At 41.9% G+C, this 27087-nt stretch overlaps 1 protein-coding gene across 1 annotated transcript in view; it reads left to right on the plus strand.

Moving 5' to 3' along the window:
• CBLB (Cbl proto-oncogene B) overlaps positions 1-27087 on the plus strand; it is a 209788-nt gene that overhangs the window by 36991 nt on the left and 145710 nt on the right. Inside the window, exon 2 of the mRNA XM_088481111.1 lies at positions 18071-18321. Coding sequence (XP_088337237.1) covers positions 18071-18321 — 251 coding nt within the window. The remainder of the gene's footprint in view (positions 1-18070; positions 18322-27087) is intronic.

Consider the following 27087-nt stretch of genomic DNA (forward strand, 5'->3'; position numbering starts at 1 on the left):
GAATTTAATGTTATTGAGGTTAATAATAGCGTAGGAACAAAAAAAAACTAATTCTGTGATTTTAGCTGTTTTTATGCTTTTATCCAAAACACAAAACTCGGAAGGGTGGTTTTGGCAAAACCAATCCAGATCCAAAACACGAAGAAAGATCTAGAACCAAAACACGAAAAGTGGCCGGTGCACACCCCTAGTTAATTTCCATCTCTCTCCTCCCCCTCTCCTTACTCTTCCTGTACCTCAGTTTGTGTGTCTGTTTCAAAGTTTCTGTCTATAAATTGTCTTTAGTGAGTCCATTTGACATCCTTATCTATGAGTAAGACACTTTTTGTTTTGTGGTTTGTCTCTGTGATTATTATGTTCTGTATGTTTTGTGTTGTCATTTTAGATTTCGATAGACAAATTGTAGAAAAAAAAAAAGTTTCTGAAATGTTCAAGTTTCCATTGTGTATTTACATTGTGTCTCTGATTTGGCAAATCCCCCCCTCCCCCCTTTCCCAAATTCATTCTAATTCAAAGTATGATCTTTCAACCATAATTCTTGGGTGTGGTATGACATGTCGACGCCATCATTTCGATATGGTTTGAATGTCAAAATTCAGGATTTGACATATTCATAATGTGGATATCATTTGATATATCGACCTGTTTATTATGTCTACTCATGTCGGCACTCCTATTTAACTAACTGCAAACTTATTCTCATTTTATGTCTACATTTTGGCAGTTACCGAACGTGTCGACATTCTGACTACATCATATAATTTTTTCCCGTATACATCATATAATTCTTAGGGTACAATTTAATTAACTGCGATGACTGAAGTGTCCTTCGAATCTTGGCACTTTGCACCCACCATTACCAATTTTCACTCAAACCCCATAGAGGAGTGCAGAAATCTGGCAAGTGTTAGTGCTGTGTTTTAAAAGGATGTGCACAGCTACGTATTGCAGATAGTTTAATACAAACCTTATAGGGAGAGATGTAGTAAGCCTTGGAGAGAGAGAAAGTATCAGATTCTATGATTTTATAAGCTTTGTGTTTGAAAATGACAGGAGCTATTAGTTGGTACTTTCTCTCTTCAATATATTGCTCTCCTTAAGGCCGCCGGTCACAATCCTAACGCCGGCTAAGGAGTTATGGCAGGCGTCAAGATACCGACGCCTGTCATAATCCCGACACCGGAATACAGAATGCTGCAGGCCTGTTCGAGGTAAGGACGGCCGCCGTTCTGTTAGCCACGGGGGGGGAGGGTTAGGTTTAGGACAGCCCAGGGGGACTTGGGGTTAGGCAACCCCCCCCCCGGGTAGGGTTAGGCTAGGGGAAGGGGGGTTAGGCACCCCCAGGGGGAGGTTAAGGTTAGACACCCCCCCGGAAGGGTTAGGTTTAGGGAGTGGGGAGGGGGGTTAGGTTTAGGCACTAATGGGGGGGAGGTTACGGTTAGGCACTGGGGGGGGTTAGGGGGGCCGAGAGGGGAGGGTCAGTGTACTTGCCTCAGCCTGTTGGGATATCAGCCTGTTGGGATATCAGCCTGTCGGGATATCAGCCTGTCGGTCTCTTTGTAAGAATTTGAACCGGCGGCTAAAAAAACGCCGGTAATACAATCCCATTCCAGTATAACATCACTGAGCACATATTTTTTTTTATATTGTTTTCTCTTCTCTTTCTAATTGTTGTTACTTTCTAGAAAATAGGTACCCTTCCTGTACTAAAATAGCTATTGTTTAATTTCCCAGACTGTAAGAAGCAGTATTTCGGTTGCATGGAAATGTTCCAATTTACATACTAGTGATTCATATTACTTTGATTACTACTATTGAATTATCTGAGACTTTATTTCTTCTACATCATTCTTAAAACCCTTTTGTTTCTGCTACTAATTATAATCACTTTTTTCTAATATCTGCATAGATTTAGACATTTGGTGATTATTCTTTTTTTAGCTATACTGATTTTCATTGCACAGTGCAATATTTATGATTTGACAATATCTAATGTGCAAAATTACTGAAGTGCAACTTCAGCCTGGTATATTATTTGATTAAGTGATCTTCACTTAATTGCAATTATATCATAAGTGCTTTACCATTGTAGCATCCTGATTTATTCACTCTCCCTTTTCTGGCAAGCTTCTTTTCAGTTATATATACTCGCATCCTAATTGTATATGGTGTATACATGTTTAGAAAACACCTGTAAAAGTTTAGTTCTTGTGTTTAAGAAACTACAACACCTAGGGGTATATTTACTAAGAATCAAGTCTGATCGAGATGACAATCTCTGGTGAGTTTAGGCATGTTTTTCATCTACCACATTTACTAAAGGCAAACTCTGGTGAGTTCTGAGAGTGTTCTCTCTTCTCACCTGTAAAACTCGGGTGAGATCGCAAACTCTAATCTTATCACCATCGGGCAAACTCAGAACTACTTTTCACTTAAAAAATACAGCTTGCAAATTTACCAAGAATCGAGATGACAGCAAACTCTGCCAAATTGTAGTTTTAAACACTCACGTACGGAGCTGTGAGTTTGCCAGAAACATACACAGATCAGTGTGATTTGTGTATGTTTCTACCTGTAAATATTAAAAATAGGGTTTTATATATTTTGAATTACGTAGGGTCCCCCCCAAATGCATAACCAGCCCTGGACTAGTCAGACAGTCCTGGTTTCAAAAATTACGGGGAACAAAATTAGTAGGGTACCACCGTAGTTTAGGAACCAGCACCTGGCTGCAGGGCCAGTTCTGGTTTTAAATATAGGGGGGGAAAAATTGCGTAGGGGGGTCCCTCTATATTAAAACCAGCACCGGACCCAAACCGACCGGGGTGCAATGCCACAGCCAGGAGACCCTATCACTGGGGCTCCATGGCTAAGGCATTAACACCCCAAGCCGGGGTTCTCTGGACATAAGGCCCCACAAGAAGGGGTCCCCCCTCTCCCGAAACCCCAGGCTTGGTCTGAAGCTCAGGGCTCTTCCCACACCCCTGGGCTAAGGGTACGGGGTAATAGTGTTAAATAGTAGTAAACTATTGTATTTTACAGTGGAACTACAGGTTCCAGCATGCCTGCCCTTTGGCACTTGTGGAACTACAAGTGCCAGCAGGTGGCCTTCACCCGTACCTCCACTGTAAAATAAAAAGTTAAATAAAGACACAACATACACACCATAGATAGTATACAATTATTACACACCTACCTCAATCACACATACTTACCTGCTGCCAGATGTTCGCATCCACTTGTCCCATGTAGAAATCCGTTTGGATGTACCTGCAAAAAAATCCTATACTCTCCTCCATCCTCGCGCTGGTCTCTGTAGCATCCAGGGGGGTCTTTGCAAAAGAACAAACCGGCACCCAATCCATATACTTACCATTAGGGGTGTATGTGTGACCACATACACCGCTAACCGGCTCCCGACTGATCAGTGAGAACTGTCTGGAGCCACCAGCCAATCAGCGGCCGTTAACTGTAGAGCGGATGCTGATTGGCTCCAGCTCCTGACTCACTGACCAGCCCACGTGGGAACTGTCAGGAGCCGGAGCCAATCAGCATCCGCTCTACAGTTAATGGCCGCTGATTGGCTGGTGGCTTCTGACAGTTCTCACTGATCAGTCGGGAGCCAGTTAGCGGTGTATGTGGTCACACACACAAATCCCGCTAATGGTAAGTATATGGATTGGGTGCCAGGTGCTGGTTCCTAAATTACGGTGGTATCCTACTCGTTTTGTTCCCCGTAATTTTTGGAACCAGGACTGGCTGACTACATCCTTCTTCTTTTTTTTTTTTTTTTTTTTTTTTTTTAACCATTTATCCTGTTTTTTACAGGTACAACACACAAGCAGCCTTCACATATCTCACTGATCTGTGCAGGCTGCTAGCTCGGGAGAGCTTTGCAGAGAGAAAACACTGCAATCTTGGGTGAGTAATCTCATCTAAACTTGCTACTCGGGGGAGATGTCTCGATCTGCTTCACCATGGGAAAACTCACTTTCACCTAAACGCACTTATTAGTAAATTTGAGAGATGTAAAACAGGAAAATAACCCGAGATTTGGCGATGCAAATCGAGATGATAAAAAAAACTCGACCAAACTCTATTGTTAGTAAATTTACCCCCCAGGGTATCCATCTGAGGTAAGTTTGTAATCAGGAATTCTGAAGGATTTCTCATTCCCTCTTTGAATTTGTACACTGGTCAATCCTGGGTCGAACCCAGCTTCAGACTGCGTTTACACTGCAACTCGACCCGGGTTGTTCCCGTTTACACTGAACCCGGGTAATCCCTGCTTTTCCCTATAGATGTCATTAAAAATTAACTTTTTTAAGGGCTGACAAAGATTATATCGCAAAAGGGAGGGGTGAGGACTGCTCACAGCATTGCAGCAATAATGGCAGACTGCAGTTCTGGCTGTGGCAGGCTGTATATCAGCCTGCCTTTGTAGCTGCTGGTCAGGCTGTGGTGCAGGCTGTGTGGCTGTTGGTCAAGCTGCTGTGATGCAGGAGGTTAGACAGGCAAGTGTTGGCTGCATGTGCTGTCTCTCTCTGCAGGGCACTGACAAATGATATCATTGCCTGTGCCCAGAAGCTCCAAACAGCGTCTTTCGAGCTAGGCGGGTCAGATAATCCTGCTAGCACCCGTTTACACTGCCGCATGACCCAGGACCAACCCGTTTTCAACCCTACTCTCGACCAGAGTAAGATTGCCGGGTAAATCGTCCCGGGTTATTTTTTTGTGAGCCGTTCACACTGAGGCCCAACCCGGATCGACCCGGCAATAAACCGGGTTATTCGTTGGTGTAAAAGTGGTATTAAACATCCTTTTCTTGGATTAAGGAGTAGTAGTGAAAACTACCAAGGGTTTTATATCCATTGAACAGTTATTTCATAGAAACAGAGTGGGGGGGATTAATTTGTTTCTCGCGCCTGTAGATAATAGGTGCCCAACTGGTAATCAATTGTTTATGCTAATGAGCGCAAGTGTTGTGGCACCCACTACTTATGGCACCCAAATGCACCAGGATTAGTTACGTAAAGTGGCTAAACCTGTGCAAATTTCTGGTTAGTGCGTCCAAACATTAGACTTTTAGCAGATTTCTGCTCACCACCACTATTAACTGATGCCTAAACAACAATTGAATATCCCCCAGTGTGTCAATCGGAGAGACTGAAACTAATGGTATCCATACATCAGCAATCAGTTGGGGAAATTCCCCACTTTGCAGATATATTTACACAATCATCTGCAAAGTGTGGGGTTCACCAGTTGCTGATTCTGACAAAAAAAAGTGTTCGGAATCAGTAAATCAGATTGGTCGGTGAAATACAACATGATGAACAATCGGCTGTGATGATACCTGATGATAAACTCCTGCTCTGTCAAAACCTAAACAAAGTGCCCTTTGCCAATAACAACCCCCTTTCCCAGAACACACACTTGTTCGTGGGTACTCAGCTACCACCTGGACTTCGCACTTAATAGTAATAAGTGCATCAATATATAGACAAAGGAATATGACACTCTAAGAACTCATATATGGAACTACACCTAGATTCTTAGGAGGTCTCCCATCCAGGAATAAATCCTAGTCCTTACCACTTAACTTCCCAAACTATACAGAAGAAGTCTGTCTAAAACTAATAGACGTAGTAATACAAATAGCACTCCTGCAGTTAACGTCACTGCAAGCTAGTAACAAACAAGGGCTCAGTTTAGCTACTTAATTAGCAACTAACGAAATGGTATGCAGTTATAATTTCACTACATTCTTAAGCAATAATAATAATTCCAGAATGATAATTCAATAAACATGAGTAATTGCAAAACTCAGTAATTTCTATAGATAGATAGCAAACTGCAGGATAATACATTTCAAAACACATGGACTATCCAGAGTAGTATATTAGCCAGGTGTATATCTGCTAGCAATAATACGTAATAGAATATATCCAGGATACTTAGCAGATGAAGAAACCAGCAATCCTTCCTAGCAGCTTGCAAACAGCTAGAACCAGGGACAAGGCAATACATGGAATCCTGTGGGAGACTCAGCCAGAACAGAACAATGCAATGTACCCGGTAGAAAAGTTTTGCCTATGAATAGCTGTCAGAAAAAAAGTGCAGAATTGCGGTTTTGGGATGCAAAGGTGGGGAAACCACCCTGCAGCCATAGGACAGGTCCCCAAAGGTAAACTGCATAAAAAAAATAAAGAACACCCCAAAAAATTACTTTGAAAAGGGGGGCAAAAAAGTACAACTTAAAAACTAACTAAATAGCCTTTGGGGGGGTCTGCAAGTATGGGGGAGATGTATTTTTGATTGCAGGTGCTTGCTGAAGGTGCGTTTTTAACGCTCTGTAGGACCTCACTTTTGGCATTTTTAACCATGCTTGCACCCATTTTCATGTACCCCAAATTTACTGGGACTAGTTACTTCCACCAAAAATAGCTGCTAAATGCTATTCTTCACCACTTATTCAAAGACGCTAATTAGCAGCTAATGAGAGTATTGTATAATATGGAGGTGTACCATAACTCACTGAGAAAGGTGGCTGTAATGCTTATAAAGGTATCTTTTAATGGCGCACCAACTCACTGGAAAATGATGGATGTAACACATATAAAGGTATCTTTAGGTAGGTGGGCTTTTTTTGTTTGTTTATATTTTACCCTATGTTAATCAATTGTGGAATATAGCCTATATATATTTTAAAACATCACCTTGTGGACTTCGTGTGTTATGGAGAGGCACTCCACCCAGGGGGGATAAAAAGAAACTGTGATATGTGTCACATATCCAATGCTATCGTGAGTACGGGTATGCCCACCTTGTCTACCTAAAGATACCTTTTATATGTGTTAGGCCCATCATTTTCCAGTGAGTTGTGGTACGCCATTAAAAGATACCTTTATAAACTTTATAGCCACCTTTTCTCAGTGAGTTATGGTACGCCGCCCTATTATACAAGTAAACGGAATATAAAATATCCACTACAGTAAGATTTGACAGTCATTTATTCATTATTGATTGTATATGGAACATACTAGAGATCGGTTATTATAACGAACCAGTATTGCTATAAACCTGTATAACCTTAAAAAAGGAACCTACTACACATTGTACCTTTTCTATCCCCAATTTTTATTTGCATACCCATCAACCTGAGTGAAACTAAGGCCCGTATTCTATTTGAGGTGAAAAGTCCGGCAGTATGTTTGTTCCCAGCACCGGGTAAGCCACTGCGGCGGGTACCTGGTGAAGGGACCGCCTGGTCCCTTCCACCAGTGGCGGCGGGAGTAGCTTGGCTTCAGACGCAAGCTAAGCGGAGCTCGCTGCCCGGAAGCCAAGTGTCGGCGGCGGTTGTTTGGCACTGGCCGCTCGCAGTCCTGCAGCCAATAGGAAGCGGACGCGACGAGCCAATCGCGGCTCGCTGCGTCAGTCCCGCCCACTTGCGCCATCTTGAAACTTCAGTACCGATGGCGGAGAGGAGGAGATAAGATCTCCTGAAGAGCAGAGCGGCGCGTCAACAGTTCCGGCGGCCGCGCAAGAGGCCAGAAGACTGCTTGATCAAGAGGGAAGAAAGGAAGAGGTGGCAGGATGGGCCAGTGGCAGAAGTATGATGCTGAGGACCGAAGAGGACTGCGGGGGTGGGAAGAGAAAGCTATCGAAGATCCCCCCCATCTTCCACCATGTGGGTAGGTGGCCTTGGGCCACCATTATTTACTCCTCCCTAGACCACCAGGGTTGTCTGGCACTAGGCCCGTGGCATAAATTCAGGCAATAGGCCTGTTTGTATATAGGTGGGCACAAGGCCTAGGCTACATAGGGGGCATTAGGCCCAAATTAAGGTATTTGCACCACAAATTGGTGAGTGACCTGGGCTTTAGGCCCAGGTCAATAAAGGTCAAAAAGGTGGGGCAACGCATAGGGGGTCAACTATTGGGGGCACTGCATAGGGGGGATTACTACTGGGGGCACTGCAGATGGGAAATTACTACTGGGGGCACTGCAGAGGGGGGATTACTACTGGGGGCACTGCAGAGGGGAGATTACTACTGGGGGCACTGCAGAGGGGGGATGACTACTGGGGACACTGTAGAGGGGGGATTAATAGGGGGATGCATAGGGGTGATTACTAGGGGGATGCATAGGGGGATTACTACTGGGGGCACTGCAGATAGGAAATTACTACTGGGGGCACTGCAGAGGAGGGATTACTACTGGGGGCACTGCAGAGGGGGGATTACTACTGGGGGCACTGTAGAGGGGGGGATGACTACTGGGGACACTGTAGAGGGGGGATGACTACTAGCGGGGATGCATAGGGGTGATTACTATGGGTAATGCATAGGGGTGATTACTACTGGGGGCAATGCATAGGTGGACTACTGCTATTGGCAATGCATAGGGGGGTCATCTACTGGGGGCAATGCATAGGCGGACTTAAGGGCATTAATGTGCAGCATAATATGTAAAGGCCGGGGATGACTGTGTGGCATCATTTGTAAGGGGCATTACTGCGTGGCATTAATGTGCGGCCTAATGTTTAAAGATCGGGCATGGCTGTGTGGCAAAATGTGTAAAAACTGGGCATTACTGCCGTGGCATAATGTGTAAAGGGAAATTAATGTGCGACATAATGTGTAAAGGCCGGGTATGGCTGTGTGGCATCATTTGTAAGAGGTTAGGGGAGGTCTGAGAGTTATATAGGGAGCTCTAAAGCAGAAATCATGATGGGACCCAGAAACGGTCAGGAAGGACCTCACATATTTTGTCACTCACCACAATATATATATATATATATATATATATATATATATATAATTATAATTTCTTGATCTTTATGAGAGCAAGTACCTGTGTGGATGATGTAATTTCCTATGTCATTAAATATTATTATTATTTTATTTTTTTGAAGCCTGCATCCCAATGCTGCACTTTCTCACCATGTATTACATGGTGAAAACTTATCCCCGATCTTTAACAAAGACTTTTCGCAATGGCGAAAAGACTTTGAAATTGAATACAGGGATAATTGAAGCAGGCGAAAATGACGTCATCGGCGATAAATTAACGCCAATAACGGGTTTTTGCTCCAAATTGAATACGGGCCTAAGACAAGGATAGGAAATTGTTGAAAAAGAAATGGAATCCCCACCTCTATAAGAGATGTATGGTTTTTATTTATTGCTTGCATGTATGTTTTCCTTTCACATTAACCACATACCAATCAAACAATCCCAAAAAAGGAGCGCCAATTGACACTACCTATTCTTATCTATTTTGAGCTAAATACATTGGGGACCTTTGGGACTAGACCCCTTGGTAGTAGCAAAGGCAGAACCTTTTTAAAGCGCCCCAGCTCCCTATCATACCATTTTGCATTAAGCTACAAGTAAAGTATAGAATATCTTCTCTTGAATGACCTCACCATTTGCCTCAGTATGTCTTTAATTATCAGGTATTGTACACTACTGCTCATTTATCCTTTTTTTTTTTTTTTTTTTCATATATGTACCAAATACCTAATGCATGAATCCTATCTGGCCTCCCCAAATCCCATCTTTCTCCTCTCCATTCTATCCTTAATGCTGGTGCACAGCTTATCTTCCTCTCCAAACGCTCTTGCCCTCCCCTCTCCTACAAGCCCTCCACTGGCTCCCCTTCCCTTTTAGAACCCAATTTAAGGTTCTCACGCTCGCTTACAAAGCCCTCACCCAATCTTCTCCCATATACATCTCTGATCTCATCTCCCTTCACGCTCCTCTCCGCTCTCTTCGTTCAACTAATGCACGCCACCTTTCATGACCGCTGATTACTTCCTCCCACTCCCGCCTCCAAGATTTTGCCCGCACTGCTCCCCACCTCTGGAACTCTCTCCCACTCCCCATCAGACTCTCCACCTCTTAGCAATCCTTCAAACGGGCTCTCTAGACCCATTACTTCATCAAAGCCTTCCAGCTGTCATTCTAACTCCCTGCTACATGCTCCTTCCTCCCCATCTACCCAATCTGTGTCACTCCTGTTTGTCTCCCCCTCCCCTTTTAGAATGTAAGCTCTTACGAGCAGGGCCCTCTACCCTCTTGTGCTTCTCCCTACTTTAGTTTCATCTACTTCTTACCACTAGGGCACCTAACACTTGGTTGCTTATCTGGGTGTTATGGTCACTAATGTAGCAATGTATATTATCCATGTCCTTGTCCTGCATTGTATTGTTCTGTAAGTCGCTTGTCTACAATTTGTTTATGTACTTTGTAAGGTGCTGCGGAACACTTGTGGCGCCATATAAATAAATGATGTGAATAATAATTTAAATCGGTGAACTTCCTAAATAAAATATGTCCATGCAGGTGTATTCAGGTCATTCAGAAGCCTTCTATGGCTACATAACATCCTTTCCTCTCTAAAGAAGGGACCAGCTGTTGAAATTTGTGTTTTACAATGTGTTTTAGAATACTATGTTTCAGATGATTTAATTGAGGGGCATCTTTCCTGCAAATTAGACACATTATTCACACTATATTTTCTTATTTATATGAGGCATAAATTAGTTTACTTTCCCTGAATCACAGACAAGCATTCCTAATCTTGATGGGCATTCTTTCCCTGAGGGAAAAACATTGTGACTAATGGCAGGGAGACCCTTGATAGCACGCCTGGCCAACCTGTGGCTCTCCAACTGTTGTGAAACTACAAGTTACAGCATACCCTCCTACCGATTAGCTGGTGAACAATGCTGGCACTTACAGTTTCACAACGGCCACAGGTTGGCCGGGCCTGTTTTATATCGACTGCAGGTCTCCTCATGCTGCCTATTATGGGTAGAATAAATAATTCGGGCAAGACTGAGCCTGCTACGGATGCTAGAAGGTTGCTAAATCATTTTGTGAAAACCTTGACAGGTGTGGCAAGGTACCCTGGGCCTCCTTTATCAATGAGCGATATTCTTATCACTCGTTACTAATTTTAAATGGTGCTCCTACCAATAAGCTCCTAACTGTCATGTTTGAAAAGTGACAGGAGCTGATTGGTTGGAGCACCATTTAAGATTAGTAATGAGTGATAACAAGAATTTCACTTGTTGATAAATGAGGCCCTCTGTACCTTATGTTCACTCTCTGTTGCCATCTTCTGTATTTCCCCAAGGTTTATTATTTTTCCACATATTACATTTACCACCTACTTTAATCATTGTAGTGTGGACAATATGACTTCCTTGTCTAGTACACTCGTGGATTGAAGTAACAATCTGCAGATCAAATGATGCTGTTGGCTATTTGTAATCTGTATGTGGTGTTGTGTATTCACTATTTGTTTCTGTTGCATTGCTCTGACCGTCAACTCTGGCGGATCCACTTTCCAGATATCAGTAGCATGAGCATTGGCGCTTTCACCTTCACAAATCCTAGGCAAGGAAGATTCTTGGTTAAAATCACATACACTCTAGTGTTCTGTGTGCTGTCTTGGATGTACCTGTTGTCTTCTGGATTTCCCACACCCACAGCAGACAGGCAGGAGGTCCCCAACACAATAATTGTCAGTAAATAAAATAATGTATCTTTATAATTCAGGAACCCTTCGATAAATTAGGAATCTCTTAAACAAGTGTTAAGCAATAGTAAATTACACACAGTAAATAGTAAATTTCACACAGTAATACAGTATATTTGTATTTATGCAACACATGTATTTCCCAATACCAATACTCAGGAATTCTTATCACCTGTTAACAATGTTAAAAAACCACAAAATTACATATAACTCTCCGATTACCCACCAGATTTAATTATTAGGTGATGAGCAATAATTTTACACAACTATATACATACAATTACATTTTGTAAATGTAGTATACACTAACCTAGGCTAATCCTGGTAGTCCTGCCTGGCCAAGCCTTGTGCACTGTGCAAACACGCTGTCTGGCTTGGTATCATTATCAAAATAACTCTGTTTTCCTGCTGATAGCTGGGTCCTGTTTTTATTTACTGTAACAACCCTATGTAGGAAATTATATTAGGAAGTAATTTTGCAAAATTGTTGCTGACGTGGTAATGGAGATTAATGGTTTCAGAGAGGAGGGGGCCCATATGCAGGGTTCGATCAGGCCCCCTCCTCTCCAGCGGTGCAGTAGACTCTGGCTTTGTGCCAGAGTCTACTGCGCAGGTCTCCGGGAACATGGCATCTGCGGCGTGATCCTGGGACAGCTCTACTGCGCATGTGCGAATCACGAGAAAATGGCCGCGGTGGCCATTTTCCCAGTAATTACTGCAGCCAGTGGCGGGCCGACAGAGGTCTAAGTATATTTATAGGTTGCGGCTAGATCCATATAGGTGCAGGGTGTGCAGTGTGTGGGCCACCCTGGGCACCGTACACATTGCACCCATTATAGATACGCCCCTGCTCCTGCCTTTATGATCATTTGGTCTGGCTAGTTAAGTGAAGCCAAATTATTATCCTATCCCACTCTGTGTCTGTGTGCTACCAAAGACTGAACTGTTTTGAAAGGAACTCCCCTCCTGAGGTAGAAAAGGAAAACTGTACTGTCTGTCTCCTGTTGATATGTTTACTTAATCTGACACCATGTGGTGCTAATGGGACTGTCAGCTCTGTGACTCTGTATATTGTGGTAAGTGGGGTTTATAAGAAAGTCTTGATATAAAGTGCACAAATAGTACCTTAAACTCCTGCGCCCACTACAGGTAATAGATTTAATTTCAGCAGGTAAGGGTTAACGGCTCATTAACCCCTGAGCTACGGGCCAATGTATTGACTGTCCCTTTAAGACGTTCACTACTGAGTCTCTTAACCCTTTATCCAGCACTGAGGGTCATTAGCTAGCTTCATAGGGCAATCACTATCAGCCTCTCTTTCCACAATTAGTCAATAGTTCTACCAGTATTCCGACTATGGGCTGGATTCAGTTAGAGGCGTTAAGCACAATGTTTTCACCTCAAAACACGCGAATGAGGTGAAGTTTTCGCCTACTTACACAATGACTCCTGCTTTTCGCCCTATTCATTAGTAAAACGGGAAAACGCATATGTGCGAATGGCGAAACTAGCTAAAAGGACAGGTTTTTTGGGGGGGGAAAATCAGTCTGTGCCCCCTAAAAAGCATAACTAACCCTGGGAATCAATGTAACAGTGTATTAATAAAAGTAATTAGGGATATTATATTGTGTGAAAGTGCAGTTATATGCATTTTTTGCATAAGTGTAGAAAAATTATATAAAGCAATGTCTTTGGTGAAAAATAATTGCTGTAGTTAAATTTGGGGTACATGTAAATGGGTACTAGTATATTTTTGTGTCTGCAAAGTGCAGATTTAAAATTTTTTAAAAATACACCTGCTGCAACATCATGCAATCCTGTCCCATCCAAAGAGCACCCCAAAATACCTATCCCAGTACTTAGCCCCATATTTTTTACATTTTTTTAAATTTTTGCCCCCAAAATTACGTCTTTGGGGTGAATTAAGATAATGTTTTTTAAAATTTTTTGCTTAATTGTCATTAAGGGGGTGCCCAAAGGGCTCCGAACCAAGTTCCCACATTTTTACTAAAAAAAAGGATTTTGTATATCTTCTGCCTTTTGGTGGAGAAACTTTTTCACCTGTTTTTGCACATGCGAAAACGACCTGGAATTGAATAGGACGATACTTCGGAAACTGTCGAAAACCGCGCATCGGCGAAAACTTTTTGCCATTCGCGGCTTTCTGCCTCTTATTGAATACGGGCCAATAGTGGAGAGTGTGTATTACTACTGTAAGGTGCTGCAGAAGTGAATCAGTGGGTACACGGCAGATACACTCATAGCAGGGCCGGCGCTACCATTAGGCAGCTGCCTAGGGCGCCGGCTCCTGTGGGGGCGCTGCTGGGTCTGCCAACAACATAAATGAAGGATGTCTCTGAAACATGTCACAGCCTCCGCTAGTACAGAGCTGCACTTTGCCCCAGCTTCCTGGTCCAGGGCATGCTGGTCACAGCACTTAGTCACATGACATGTCATGTGCTGTAATGAGGTTGCTCCCTCCTCTCTTTCCTTGGCTACAGTGCATGGGCTCCCTCCTCCCCTCCGCTGCCCATTTACACTTTCATCTATTCCCTGCTCTGTCTATCATGATGGAGTGCAGGGACATGAGTACAGGGATGAGTACAAAAGACAGCTCGTACCAGTCCAACTATTCAAGAGGGGACCAGTCAGCTGTGTATAAGCAGGCAACATGTCCTCCACAGTGGCTCCACCTCCTCCCCAGCAGTGCGGGACCTGCTTCTTCTGTCTCTGCAAGTGTAACTGACAACAGCATGCAGGGTGACGGTGCTGAGAAGATCAGCAACAGGTGAGTGAAGCTGGGGATTGGGTGGAGTGGGGGTAATCTCACATTTCAGAAAAGTTAATACGTGTAGGGGGTAAGCTTTGTGGATTTTTTTTATGAGGGTGATAGGGTTAATGTAATGTAGATAAGATTAATGGTTTAATGTTTTTATTGGGGTTTACAAAACAATATGAACGATAACGATAGATCGATGTTGTCATTCTTATTGTCCTGTTATGTTCCTCTGGTGTCCCCTGACACTTATTATTGCATAAGAAACCAACGCTAAACAATATCCAGTTAATTTAAAGCTCCGTACACACGGAGTGATCAGACAATGATCTGATATCGTTGTCTGATCGTCCTTCATGTGCTGGATGTTCGATATCAAACATCCAGCACATGCACCAACCCCCAAACAACTATAATGACCCGCGATCGTAGTAACCAGGCTAACCTGGTCGATATCGACCAGGTTGGCTTGCATGCACGGGCTATGGTCACTATCGATATCCACCATCCGTGCCCACGCATCGACCATCGTTTGGGGGTTGGAAGGGCCCAAAAACAAGACGATATGAACGATAATGATCGATATTGTCATCATTCTTATTGTCCTGTTGTATCTAACCGTGTGTATGCACCATAACGCAAATTAAAATGAACAGCAGATGTGCTGTAAAACGCCCCTTACAACTAGTTGGAGATTTTACTTTTATATGAGTTGTTGCAATATTTTATACGGGAGGCAAATGTATTTTGGAAGATTAATATGGTTCTTTCCAATTGTCTAGGGCATAGACTACTTACTGATATATTAGCACTACCGTTGTTTTCTCAGATTACGCATTATTATTTCTTTTTTCTCTGTATACCTTTTTCGTGACACTTCAAGGCTTTATTGCATATTTCTGGCTCTGGGCCATTCCGTGTCAAATCAACACATTTTTTGTTAAAATTTTACATCACCAGCTCAGATTTTGTTCAAATTTGGTATATGGAGAGTATATATGCAGTCTAAGAAAAATACAAAATATTATTTAAATATATTATGCCATTTCCAAAAATACGCCATAGCAGCTCTCCTAATTAAGCTAGAGAGGTGTCATTTTACTGTGTTATTTATGCACTTTCCTATGATCTACAACACAATAGGCTTTGTGAGGGGAAAAAATGAAATTTTTGATCATGATTATCTCAAATCATGAGCCGGCATATCGGTCGGTCGGCCACCCGATCGATCCGTGTGTGGGGACCGCCCGATACGTCGGAACGGTCTGATCCCCCGTTGCTTCACATGGTGCATATCACGCTGTGTATGGGCAGCTTTAGTTAATTACAGTGTGATTGTAGAAGTCACACTAGCTCAGTTCACTAATAGTATTATGTATAACTCAGCCTGGTCCCTGCAACTTTAGTGGAAACTATGGCATGGGACGATGAAATGCTATGTATACAATGACCAATAGTGGCAATATAGGAAGTGCAGGATGACTAAGTTCTGGATATTATGCTGGCAAAGTGGATCACAAACTTTTTCGAATCACGACGCCCTAGGAGTATCAGCATTTTTTCAACCCTAGGCCAAATGTTTGTTAGAAATTCAGCAACAATTATATGACGGAAATTGTCCTTACACCCTTAAAACCCCCACACACATTGCAATTTTTTTTTTTTTCACAGGATGTGGCCGATTTCGATCAATTGGAACGACCAATCGTGTAAAAAGTGCTGTGTGTGTGGGGTTGATTACAATGCCGATGCGCGCTGTCGCTGATCAGTTTAACCTGCAGGAAGATATCGCCCCATCACGATTTGGCACACATTGTTTCGTATGAACGATGTAATGGACAATTTGTCGTCACTGATCCTGGCCACTCGCCTTCACTATTTTTAAATGTTCCAGCAGATGCATCGTGAGGTTGTTTGCTGCCAAACGATATATCGTTGACTATTTGCAATTGTTAACGAGCCATTTGGTCGTTTGTACAATTGTTCAATGTGTAGGCACAATATGGTTTGTTCAGGATTTTAGGGGAAATTGCAAATGACATCGGATCGTTTCCAAATTGCACCGTGTGTGGGAACCTTTAGGTTCAGTTATGTCGTAGTTGACAGGGCTCTGCTTCATTTTGTCAACATATTTTGGTTGGCAGAAGGTTTTGCCTATCACACACTAAAAATTATTTTATTTGGTACTGGACCACCAATCTTAGGTACCCCTGCAAGTACCCTTAGGCACCCCAGGGTGCCATTGCAACCAGTTTGGGAACCACTGTGCTGGCCACTTGAAACCACTGTACTTGGCACTTAAGGTGGAAATGTCTCTAAAGCGTGGAGAAGATTTCCAAAGCAACCAATCCCCTTCTAGCTAGCATTTATCAAGTACGATCTGTAAAATATTAGGTATAAGTTTGTTGTTTGCTATTGGCAACTAAACCACTTCTCTACTCCTTAGAAGGCTGGGTATTCAATTAGAAGCGAAAAATCCCGTACTTTTCACATACCAGACTTTTCGGCGGCATCGCTGGTTTTCTATGTGGAAAAGTATTGCGCTAGTCTCCGCTTATCCCTGTATTCAATTCCAAATAAGCAAAAACGGAACCCGGCGAATTCGAAACCAGCGAAAAGTTCTGTCAGATTTGGGAAATCAGCCTGACACCCCCCAAAAGATGCACTGACATTGGGGATCACTATAGATACCCCCGAATAGGCCTGCTGAAGGTATTTGGGGTACTTTAAATTATCTCAATAGCTGTTAATTAGCGTATTTGCAGAAGTGGTGAAGAATAGCATTTATTTTTCTATAAATAGTTAGTCCCAGCAAATTTGGGGTACACAAAAATGGGTGCTAGCATATTTTAAAGTTGCTAAAGTGAAGTATTAAAAAACGTAAAAAACCCACCTGCCGCAAGCACCTGCAATCTTAAAAACACCTGGGGCATACTTGGGGACCCCCCTGGAGTCTATTTCGCTATTTTTTAAGTTTGTCCCCCAACTTCGTTTTTTTTTTTGCACCCAAAATGAAAGTACTTTTTTGGGGTGTTAAGTTGTTCATTTTTCTTTTTTTGACAGTTTACCTTTGGGGGCCTGTCCCAAGGGTGCAGGGTGGTTCACGCAAGTTTGCACCCCAAAACCCCAATTCTGCTCTTTTTTTCAGACAGCTTTCATAGGCGAATATTTTTCGCCTATTCCAATGAACTGACTTTTTGAACGGTGAAAAGCCTGTGGAATTGAATATGAATATTGAAGTTTTTGCCTGGTGAAGTGGCGTCACCGGCGAAACTTTTCCACAGAAATGGACTTTTCGCACCTAATTGAATACACCCCCCTTAGTGTTTGTCACTCTACTGTGCTATACAGAATATTTGCCCTGGGATAACACTGAAGAAACGATTTTGCACATGTGTAATTGGTATGCACAGTACTAAAGACAGACCTGTCTAAGCTTGGCGAACCTTCAAAATCCTCTGGTTTGCTATGCCACTGGAATGCTAGGGGCAATCTTTGGTGATGGTGTGTATTATTTTTCCTTTTATTTTGAACACTGACACAAATGGCCAACTTTAGGTTCTCTTTTGTTTAGTAATTATTGTGTTTTCTTTCTTTTTTTTTTTTTTTTTACAAATTCTAAATCTGTTTTAACATACAAATATGTAGCTTTTTTTTTAAACCTTTTTAGTCACTTACACTTATGTAGCTAAATGTCATGTATTCATATTTTATTTCTATTACTTTTCTTTTTCTTTACCCCAGGTAAGATTATGCCAAAGCCCAAAACTTCAGCTGAAGAACAGCCCTCCGTACATACTTGACATTTTGCCTGACACATATCAACATTTGAGACTTATTTTAAGCAAGTATGATGACAACCAGAAGCTTGTGCAGCTGAGTGAGAATGAATATTTTAAAATCTATATTGACAGTCTAATGAAGAAATCAAAGCGAGCAATAAGACTCTTCAAGGAAGGGAAAGAGAGAATGTATGAAGAACAGTCACAGGAGAGGTAAGGTTGTTTTCTTTAGTGAAATGTGCAATAAATGGTTCATGATGGCGGCTTTTCCTGTACATGTCAAGTGTCAATTAATGTAAAGCTTCTAATTGCTATATTGGAGTGACTAGGGAGAGATGCATCAAGCTTTGGAGAGAAATAAAGTGCCAACCAATCAGCTTCTAACTGTCATTTTTTGCAGCACAGCCTGTAAAAAGACAGGGCTGATTGGTGCATACTTACCTAAACTCTGGGAAGGTGCGGGAGGCTCCCAATTTTTTGGCTAGCCCCCCGGAAGCGTAGACAGATCTCATACATCCTGCCTACTTACTAGTGAAGCAGACAGAATGGGGATATTTAATGGGGAATTTGCGAGTCTGCGAGGAGGGGACGGGGCTATAACTGCAACTTGCGTCATTTAGCCTCGCCCCCTTCTCACGGACCTGCAAATAGCAGACTTTTCCAGGAAAGGGGCGGGGCCTAACAGTCCGTAACCGGCCTGCTGCAGCTGCTCCTGGAAAGCACTTCTACAAAGTTGGTAAGTATGGATTGGTGGGTAGCACTCTCCTTTTTATCTCTCCCAAAGGTTTGATACTTCTGCAACTGAATATATGTATTTTATCCACTTTACCTTAAGGTGGGTACACATTAGATCAGGGGTTCCCAACCACGCTCCTCAAGGCACACTAACAGTCCAGGTTTTAGGGATAGCCATACTTGAGCACAAGTGACTTAATTAGTACCTCAGTTATTTTGATTTAGCCATCTGTGCACAATCATGGATATCACTAAAACCAGGACTGTTAGTGTGCCTTGAGGACTGAGGTTGGGAATCACTGCATTAGATGATATGTTTCCCCATCCGGCGGATCGGGCGGACATATCGACATCGGCAAATATGTGCCCACTATGGACAACCATGCGCGCTCCCACAAGTCGTCCATCGGGGTTGTTCCTTCTGCCTGCATGTAGACCCAGCTGCTTACGCCAGGCAGGTGAATGGAGCCGTTGCCCAACATATCGGGTGGTCAGGCACTGCATTGTTTAATGTGTACCGGCCATCAGAAATGTCAGCCCGTTGGGCGTCGCATTATTGGGTGCACACATCGCTAAGTGTGTACTTAGCTTTACATTTTACCACAGTATGCACAAATGGCTATTGCTGTCTATTGAACTTTTTCCAGAGAGAACCGACAGAGGGCCCAATATGCTAATCAGAAAATAGGTGACTGATGTACCAGTTGGCTGTTTTGGAGCGCCTAAGTCACCTTTTTCTTTGAGGGTTTGCTACGGAAGCCCAAAATAGTTGGACCTGTCTAGGCAACGTATCGTGCAACAAGTGGTTTTATTAGCATCATGTATTGTGATATTATTTAGAGCCTATTGGATGAGTGATGTAGAACGATGCGGTTATCGAACAGTTTGTAGACATATCGTTTATTGTAAAGACAAATAATCAGATGCACAAGAAAGCTACGCAAAGTACACTCTGGTTCACCACAGACACATTGTAATGATTGGATAGAGCCAGTATGGAGCAGGATTTCATCACTGCACCATGCACGAGGCTGCCCTGTTTTTAATAAACTCCCTATGGCTGTATCTGAGAAGAAAGATCAGGAATCTTCTTGAAGCGCCTTCCTAGAGACAATACGCAAATCTATATTTCATAGACCGGAGCTGTTACGTCTGAGAATATAATTTGCATTACTGCCCTGTAAGTTAATGTTTTAACCACTCTATATTCAAAACATGACATATTGTGACAAAACCCACTAACTGACTTTTTGGCCTAGCTTGGGGCAATAAATAAAAAAACAAAAACCAGTTGCAATTACCATGAAAGATTCAAGTTTAAAGGAGACACATAAATCCACAACTAATATTTAACATTTAGTGCATGCCTATTAAAAATACAAGACCTTGTGCTGTTCAATTAAATAGTTTTCCTGACTGCACTGCTTGGGAGTGCAAACTCCTATTCAAATTACCAATCATTCTGCAAACTCACATGGGGAATGCAGCAATTATTTGACACACCCAAGCTGGGTACACACTTATGATATGTGTAACCAGCGATGCGACGCCCGGTACACATTATCCATTGCCCGACCGCCCAATATCTCTGACACTGGCTCCATTGACCTGCCTGGCGTCGGCAGCTGGGTTGTTCCGTCGGCCTTACATGCAGGCCGTCGGAAAAGACCCGATGGACGGGAGCACGCATAGTCGTTCACTGTGGGTACACATTTGGTGATGTGGGCGATATGTCGGCCTGATCCGCCTTTAGATAAAGCTTTCCCACAATACCCTGTGGTACTGGATAGGTCAGGTTTTTACATGAACACTTCTGAAAGTTTTAAAGCACATCCATGCGCTTTACTTTTACCAGCAGCTACAGGTAGAGCTGTGCATTGGAGTCAGGTAACCTACATTCAAGATTTAGAACTGCATTATTGCTGTCTTATAGTTTATTTGTAAAACAATCAGAAGTTTTTGTTTACATATAGGCTGACTTAACATATATTTAGATTACATGTGGAAAGCATGGTATAGTTTTCTTTGTTAAATTTAGACCAATGTTATTTCCGGGTTGCTTCCCAAATTGTAACAATTGTCTGCCTGTATGTCTGTACTATTTCATATCTAACATTTTCCACTGTTACATTTATTGTTATAAAAGCTATTTGTTATTTGCAAAGTGCACCACAGCTCCTGTCTAATTGTTATTCTTGAGTTGTTGGGAAAATAATACATGCCATTTTAATCATCTCCTGGAATTGACTTGAAAATGTATCCTGGACACACAGGAGGTTTTCAGCTTTCTGGCAAAAAGCAACTTCTATGTATGCATGTTTTTTTTTTCTTTGTATCAAGCTTATGCTAATTGTGTATACAATATAACTAAACAAAACTTCCCAATAAGAGAAACTTAAAGCAAGTTATGTAACAAATATTTGTTCATTGCAGTTATCTTTTCTTGTGTATTTGTAATATTTGAAATAGCTCAGAAGTTTATTTCAGATAGATTTCTTGCAGTTCTAAAAGTAATTAAGCTGCACCTGTGATAAACAAAAATCGGAAGCATCCCAAAGTAAGGATTTGATCACTAGAAGTTGGAAACTTCTAAACTGTTACTAAATATTTTCAGTGCCATAAAAATATAGCCTGTGGTATCTGTACATAATGCTATGTCAGGCAATGGGCCCAATATAGCAACATGTCTGGCCTTATAATAACTACTTCCAAGACCATATAATATCCAGGTATAAATCATTATTGTACTTGATGGTAAACAGTTAGAAGATGACCGGGGATATCAACTATTGACATAGAACAGGTTTCACAGCTGCTAAAAGTGAACTTGGCGATCTTGTTGTTTGGGCTAAGCTGCAAAATCTTACCCTGTGTTATTTTCTGAATGCTCTTAGGAAATATGTGCTCAGTTTAGAGCCTGCACAAAACGTTCCGACTTAATTATTCCACTCCTATGCTTGTTGGTTTACTAATAGCACATTAGTTCTCCTATGACCATGGTTTACTTTTTTGCTGAAGAAAAGTCGTGTTCTCCTTAGTCTTCATTAGTTGTTGATGTGATCGTGTCTCTTAAAACTGTTGTGTTGGTGACCTATGACTTAAACCGAAAGAGGATGCATGAAATGACAGTGATCAGTGAGAAAATTTGGTGGTAGGCAGTATATGTATGTGTATATAGATCCAAGCCAGCTCCCTTTTTAGTAACTATTACATAGGTTACTAGAAATATGAATAACTACCTAGATCTGTAATTCTAAATGACATATTTAAATGCTAATAAAGTTTTATGGCCATATCTGGCTCTAGCCACAAATAACACATTAGTACTTTTTGGGAAATGTGTTTTTAGTCACATGTACAGTAATGTAAACTGCCGCAGATATACAGTATATTGCACACATTGGTCATACATGCTGCAATTTGGATGTTCTATTTTAGTTACCAACATCCATAGCAACAAGGACTGACAAATAATTGAACATATGAGTGTTAAACAACATTGCACTTGCATTTTGTCCATAGATGGCTACTTAAAAAAAAGCTATAATAGATAAGTATGATCAGATATGCTTAAAGAAAAGAATATTTGAAGAGGCTCAATCCTGGTGCAAATTTCTTTTTAGTGGACTTAAATTTGCCCTAAGTGGCTAGTTCTAAACCCCGGCGGTTTAGCGGCGGTTTTACTGTCTGCAGATTTACTAAGGCCAAAACTGCTGCAAAACCGTCAAAACACTTTTTAGAATAGAACAGGGCTAGGGCTAAAATTACTAGTCAGCGGTTTTGGTGTCATTTAGAAACCGCCGTCAACCCGCAACTAAACCGCCGGGGTTTAGAACCCATCATCAAACCACCACCACTCTAATTTTTGCCCTTAATCTGAATTAACCAAATAATAGTAATTTAACCAAATAATTGTTGCATCCTATAATTAAAAGTAACCATTAAAGTGCAGCTGTTACATAAAGGAGTCATTATATGTAAAGAAGACATTCTAAAAGAGTAAGAGACGCGTTAAGGGTGTCCCCGAAGTAAGCCTTCACTGGATGTTACAAGCGATCCATAAGAGATTGTGTAGATCACCACTGAAACTACCATATTTTTCCAGCATTAATACCAGTTATTGGACTCAGTCTACTGCCTGCCCCGTGGTTCTAATACATCTGGACATTTATTTAAGTGCTCGGGACTGTTACTGTGAGACCTGGCACCCATTGCTGGCCACACCGAATAGGTGAGTGGATACCCCTGCGTGCAGCAGCCCTCACCGCCGGCCAGAGCCATTAGGTGATCGTACCTTGTCAGTGCGCAGCACCCTGCCCATCATAGGAACAGCAGCAGGACCCGGCATCCACCGCCAACTATACCCACCAGGTGAGCGGATACATTATCACACAGCACCCCCCAGGTCGCATCCACCGATAGCAGATGGTGGCAGTGATTGCTAAGTCTGGTTCCCCACACCATATATAGTGTGTAGAGGCAAGACTAATATTGTGGTCAACTTTACATAATTATAAACTACATTTATATGGAACTTTCACTGGAGCGGTAGCCCATTAAGGACTAGGAAAAGACCACTGGAGTCCCCTTAAGGATTAACTAGTATTAACCCTGACTGTATACATGGTTTTTACCGCAGTGAAACAATGACACATGCATTTGCCACTTTCTAATCTATACCCCACATTAAGATTGAGGGGCACGACAGAGCTAATTAAAGATTCTGATCCAAAGATCTTTGGAGTATACAGCTGATGCCCCTTTAACATTTGTGGAATACGTTTTTTATGATTTTGCTTTTAGATATTTTCTGCATGCAGAACAGGCTATTCGTGGTCTTTAATAATAATAATAATAGTGTTTGTATTACTGAATTATTATCATTATTTTTTTTAAAGGATTTGAGCAATTAATTTGTTATTGCATTTAATTCTATGCAAGTGTAGGATTAATATAGTGCTTCTACCTTGGAATATCATCTAATGACACAGGAATTTTAAAGTGATTGTCCTTTTATTGCAATAAATACATTGTTATACTTGTTTGGTGTGTCTCTTGGGTCCGGTAGAGGCGTATTGGCACTATCATCTACTAGTCAATACATGTAAACCTATTCCATGGATACTGAGGATACTAGCCTGGACATAAAGCGTTTGGTTCCTGGCACATTTTAAAAAAAATGTAATTTAGCAATAACAGAATCAGTCAAGCATTAGCCAAGCAAAGTGTGCACATTGCCAGTCGCCAGTTCAGATAATCAGTGTGCTGTGCTTATGTTCGGCTACCCACATTGGTTACGTTTTCCTGTTTCCCATTTTCTCATTTCAGCTACTTGTCACGTAGAAGGGATGTCAGAGTGATGGGAACACATCCCAGAGCTGTAAAATGAGTAGTGATAGTAAATTATTAATGCTCACGATCTCTTCTGCCCTGGCTGTTATGTGGACAGTCATTGATTCTTTGATGATCTCTGTACCAATTTTCTGTAATTCATTTTCCAACAGGCGTTCATATAGATTTGTTTATTCTAGCTCTCATGTTAAAATCACATTTACTGTTGTGTGTGTGTGTGTATATGTATGGTGTTGATAGTTTGCATTTTTTTGTGACCACCCTTTTGCCTTCAAAACAGCATTAATTCTTCTAGGTACACTTGCACAAAGTCAGAGAAATTAGAGCGGTTTGGTTATTGTGGCAGCTCCACCACTTTTCATGTTTAGAAATGTTATTTATAGATACTGGGGGGTAGATTAAATAGTTACAGCTGTAGAAGATTTATGACTTATTTATATTATAATGCAGCTTCCCACTTATTTGAGCCATGCTTTGTTAACCTTGAGTTTATATCGCAGTAACATCATAATCATTAGACTCGGTAATATGGCCAGGAATTAATACACTTGCTTTATGAGCGCTTGATTAACGGAAAGTGTTCTAGCAGTTGCTAAGCAGCAGTATTTGAACAGAGAGTCAACAGAGATGGTAAGTGGCATGTCCATTTTGTGTGGGCATTAATGAGGCGCATTCCTTTGTGCCATATAGTTTCTTGGCAAAATATAATAGAGGGTTTTCAAAGTGTATTATCACCCCTCTCCTCCTGTACTGTGGCGTATGTGTATGATTTTGTCTATAATACATTGATATAAAGGCAGACTTCACTGTAGTATAAATATTAACATTTAGTTTGTTTTAGCATGTCCATTTATTTTTTTGGTGTCCCTGTTGGTTGAAATTTGTACATAAATTATATTTTTTTATAAACTATGCTACTGCTGCCATTATAGTTCATGTAGAATGTGCAAGCTGATACCCAGTGACAGATGCAGAAGTTGGCCTTGTTTTGGTTATGCTTACTAGTCTATCTACCTCCACGTCTGAATAGAACACAACCCTTCCCCAAACCCCCCCAGAAAACCATAGAACTATTAATACATGATAACTGCATATTCTTGTATGCACTTGCCACAGCTCTTCTAAGGGCTAATTCAGCCATAAAGGCTATAATGTCATGCTATTTCCTGCAGCAACGTCTGTGCCTGCACTTCTGTGCCTCCATGACCAATAGATTAAAGCTCACATTTTAATCCTTTCCCTGACTGTCCTGCGTTCAGCTCAGAAATCCTGATCCACAGTAAGCGGTGACAAAGCATTCTGATAGAGTAACCAGCAAAGCTGTGCCGCAGGGGTCACATACTGCCAAGAAACATGAGCGTTTTCAGATGCCAATAAACGAGCCTGGTCTGGCAGTGATTTTCTTTCCTATAGCTAGGGACTACACCATTGTGCAGTAGTTGCTTAGTCTGGGTTTCTGGCTTGGCCAAACAGTGCTCACAGTTCTTATCAGTGACTACAGGTTTCTGAAAACTTGCAAAAGCCCAAAAAGCAAGATTTTGCAAAATGCCATAATAAGCCTATCCTGTAACTGTGAAGTGTATTACACATTTACCTTTTCTACAGTAAGTTGGTTGTAAGCAGTCAAATGTACACATTTGGTCTCCTTAGGCAACGTCTGCAGTTTGAACGGAGTAAAGTGAAAAATTACACTCCTTTTTGTGACATACCAAAGTTGCCATAATCTGAGTATTTTATGCTCTTTGCCCTGTGTATATGAAAACTGGAGATGTTTTATATTAGATGCAATATAATAGTCTATTTGATCATGTAATTCCTTACTGAGAGAGACAGACTAACACTGGGCGAAGGTAGCAGTTGTTTTTTGTTTTAAAGCACTGCAAATATGTTGTTACTATGCAAATAAAGAATATCTTAGTGTCTTCTAGCCAAAAAAAAATATTCTGTTTTTGGATGATGGTGTCCTTTAAATAAAACTAAACAATGAGTATAATGTTAGCTTACAAACTAAGTCTAACTAAATATACAGGAGGCGGAGATGACCTCCCTTGTTTGTGCATTGCAGTTGTACTTTGAAAGAAACATTTTACATGGAAGCAACAGCTTTCTGATATAATTGCAATTGTCTTCAAAAAGAGAATTGGTGACTTAAAGGTGGATGGGTGCTAGGACCATTATATACTTGGGGAAACATTAAAACACTATCTCCCCGGCTTAGCATGGGAGCAATTTAATCTTGCCAAAGCCCCCTACATCTCAAAACCTACGCTATGTCACCACAGTCCCCTGCATCTCATAACCTACGCCATGTCACCACAGTCCCCTGCATCTCATAACCTACGCCATGTCACCACAGCCCCCTGCATCTCATAACAACCCACGTCATGTCACCACAGTCCCCTGCATCTCATAACAACCTATGTCATGTCACCAGAGCCCCCTGCATCTCATAACAACCTACGTCATGTCACCATAGCCCCCTGCATCTCATAACAACCTACATCATGTCACCACAGTCCCCTGCATCTCATAACAACCCACGTCATGTCACAACAGCCCCCTGCATCTCATAACAACCCACGTCATGTCACCACAGTCCCCTGCATCTCATAACCTACACCATGTCACCACAGTCCCCTGCATCTCATAACCTACGCCATGTCACCACAGTCCCATGCATCTCATAACCTACGCCATGTCACCACAGTCCCCTGCATCTCATAACCTACGCCATGTCACCACAGTCCCATGCATCTCATAACCTACGCCATGTCACCACAGTCCCCTGCATCTCATAACAACCCACGTCATGTCACCACAGTCCCCTGCATCTCATAACCTACGCCATGTCACCACAGTCCCATGCATCTCATAACCTACGCCATGTCACCA

The sequence above is a fragment of the Taudactylus pleione genome, unplaced genomic scaffold (genome assembly GCF_031769625.1).
Source record: "Taudactylus pleione unplaced genomic scaffold, aTauple2 ptg000265l, whole genome shotgun sequence".
Lineage (NCBI taxonomy): Eukaryota > Metazoa > Chordata > Amphibia > Anura > Myobatrachidae > Taudactylus > Taudactylus pleione.